Below are 1,637 nucleotides of genomic sequence, written 5' to 3'. Positions count from 1 at the left end.
CGATGGCAAAGTCCGAAGCGTCACATACGACGCTGAAAGGACGATCAGGGTCTGGCAGTGCCAGTATTGGCGCATGCAGGAGGCTGTCTTTGACCCCGTCAAAAGCCTCCAGATGTTCGGTGTTCCAACACCATTCCGCATCCTTTTTAAGTAGGTTGGATAATGGCCGGGCCGTTTCTGCGTAATTTTCGCTGTACTTGTGCAAGTAGTTAGCGAGACCAAGCCACTTACTCAAGTCCTTTTGGTTCTTTGAAACCGGCTAGTCTACAGTGGTTTTGACCTTAGCGGGATCCGCTCGAAGGCCGCGCTTCCCAATGAGGCACCCTAAAAATAGAATCTCTTCTGCGCCAAAGATGCACTTGCTGCATTGGCGTACAGGTTTTTCATGCGCATGCACTCGAGCACCGCTCTTAAATAGATGATGTGGCTCTCCTCATCCATCCTCCCGAGTAGTAGTACATAGAACATAATTATGTCCTTTTCTAAATATCCTAATTTGGTTCCCAAAATACCCAAACTCAACCAATAATGCCTCATTTCTGATACCCGAAAAAGTATATCACCAGATAAAGAATCAACGCACATTTGTCACCCAAAATAGACAGTCAGTTTTTGAATTCAGTGCCAAAACCCTCCAAAAGCCAAATCATTCTCTCTGATTAGCCAAAATCACCGAAAAAAACAGGTAGCGTAACGCAGATTCGTTCAGCTTATTGTTACTGCTAGCCTCTGACTGCTCTTCTCATTCTATAGTCTTTGATCACTTCGTAAAGCAACTATACGGAGACGATAATTATTTTACTGGCGATTAATATGCTCATGTCTCTATATTTGCTCAGAGATGAGTCATCATGGCTTGGAAATCACTTGGACTAATAAGTTTGTTCTCGTGCAGATCGATTGTTATCTGCTTGAGCTCCTCGATCAACTCTGGGTTGTTGTTCCCAAGTGCGACTTCGCCTCTCAGCTTATTGAATTCAGAGATAAGACGTTTAATCGGGTCGTCTAGCGTTGGTCTGTTTGAGTAATAAAGATGAGTGAGCTTCAACAGTCTGAAGAGCTTGATCTTCAGAGAATCATACAGCTTCTGCTTGATGTTTCCATTAACAAGCTCATTCACTAGCTTTGTCATTGCATCGCTCATCTTGAACTTATTCATTGCAGATGCTCAATTGTAGTTCAAGTCTCCGTCTATGTGTCGCATTGTCTCCAATGAATCGAGGAGAGTGATATATACTACACCAATTTCTTAATTACCATATTTGTTGCCAAAACGCCCCATTTACCCAGTTTCACGTATTAGTTTCAGACCCCATCAAGAGTGTAGCACCAGATAACGAATCAACCTACTCTGATCATCCGAAACGAGACCGGCAGTTTTTTAATCCGCGGACCCAAACCCTCAAAATAGGGTATTGATTTACAGGTTTAAAAGCCACATGATTGCCTCTCATTAGCCAAAAATCACAGAAAAAATGCACGTCACCTAATAGAGATTAGTGCAGCTTTAAGGCATGGGTTTATATTCTGCAAACTTGGTTTGCATCTTGTTTTGGGCACAACCATTGTTGGGACTGGGAACAATGTAACGGATTTTTACGAATAGAAGACCTACTACTATTACAAGCCCCCATCAT

The 1,637-nt window shown here is 42.8% G+C and overlaps 1 protein-coding gene across 1 annotated transcript; it reads right to left on the bottom strand.

Moving 5' to 3' along the window:
- Positions 1-835: 835 nt before the first annotated feature.
- PHALS_08466 (uncharacterized protein) lies at positions 836-1,144 on the bottom strand (the record flags this gene model as incomplete). Its single annotated transcript, XM_024723819.1, has 1 exon — positions 836-1,144. One exon carries the CDS (start codon positions 1,142-1,144, stop codon positions 836-838), a length of 309 nt encoding a protein of 102 aa, XP_024574757.1.
- Positions 1,145-1,637: the final 493 nt, after the last annotated feature.

Source organism: Plasmopara halstedii (assembly GCF_900000015.1).
Source record: "Plasmopara halstedii genome assembly, contig: Scaffold_322, whole genome shotgun sequence".
Lineage (NCBI taxonomy): Eukaryota > Oomycota > Peronosporomycetes > Peronosporales > Peronosporaceae > Plasmopara > Plasmopara halstedii.
The sequence above is the reverse complement of the archived record's forward strand: the minus strand, read 5'-3'. Positions and strand labels throughout refer to the sequence as shown.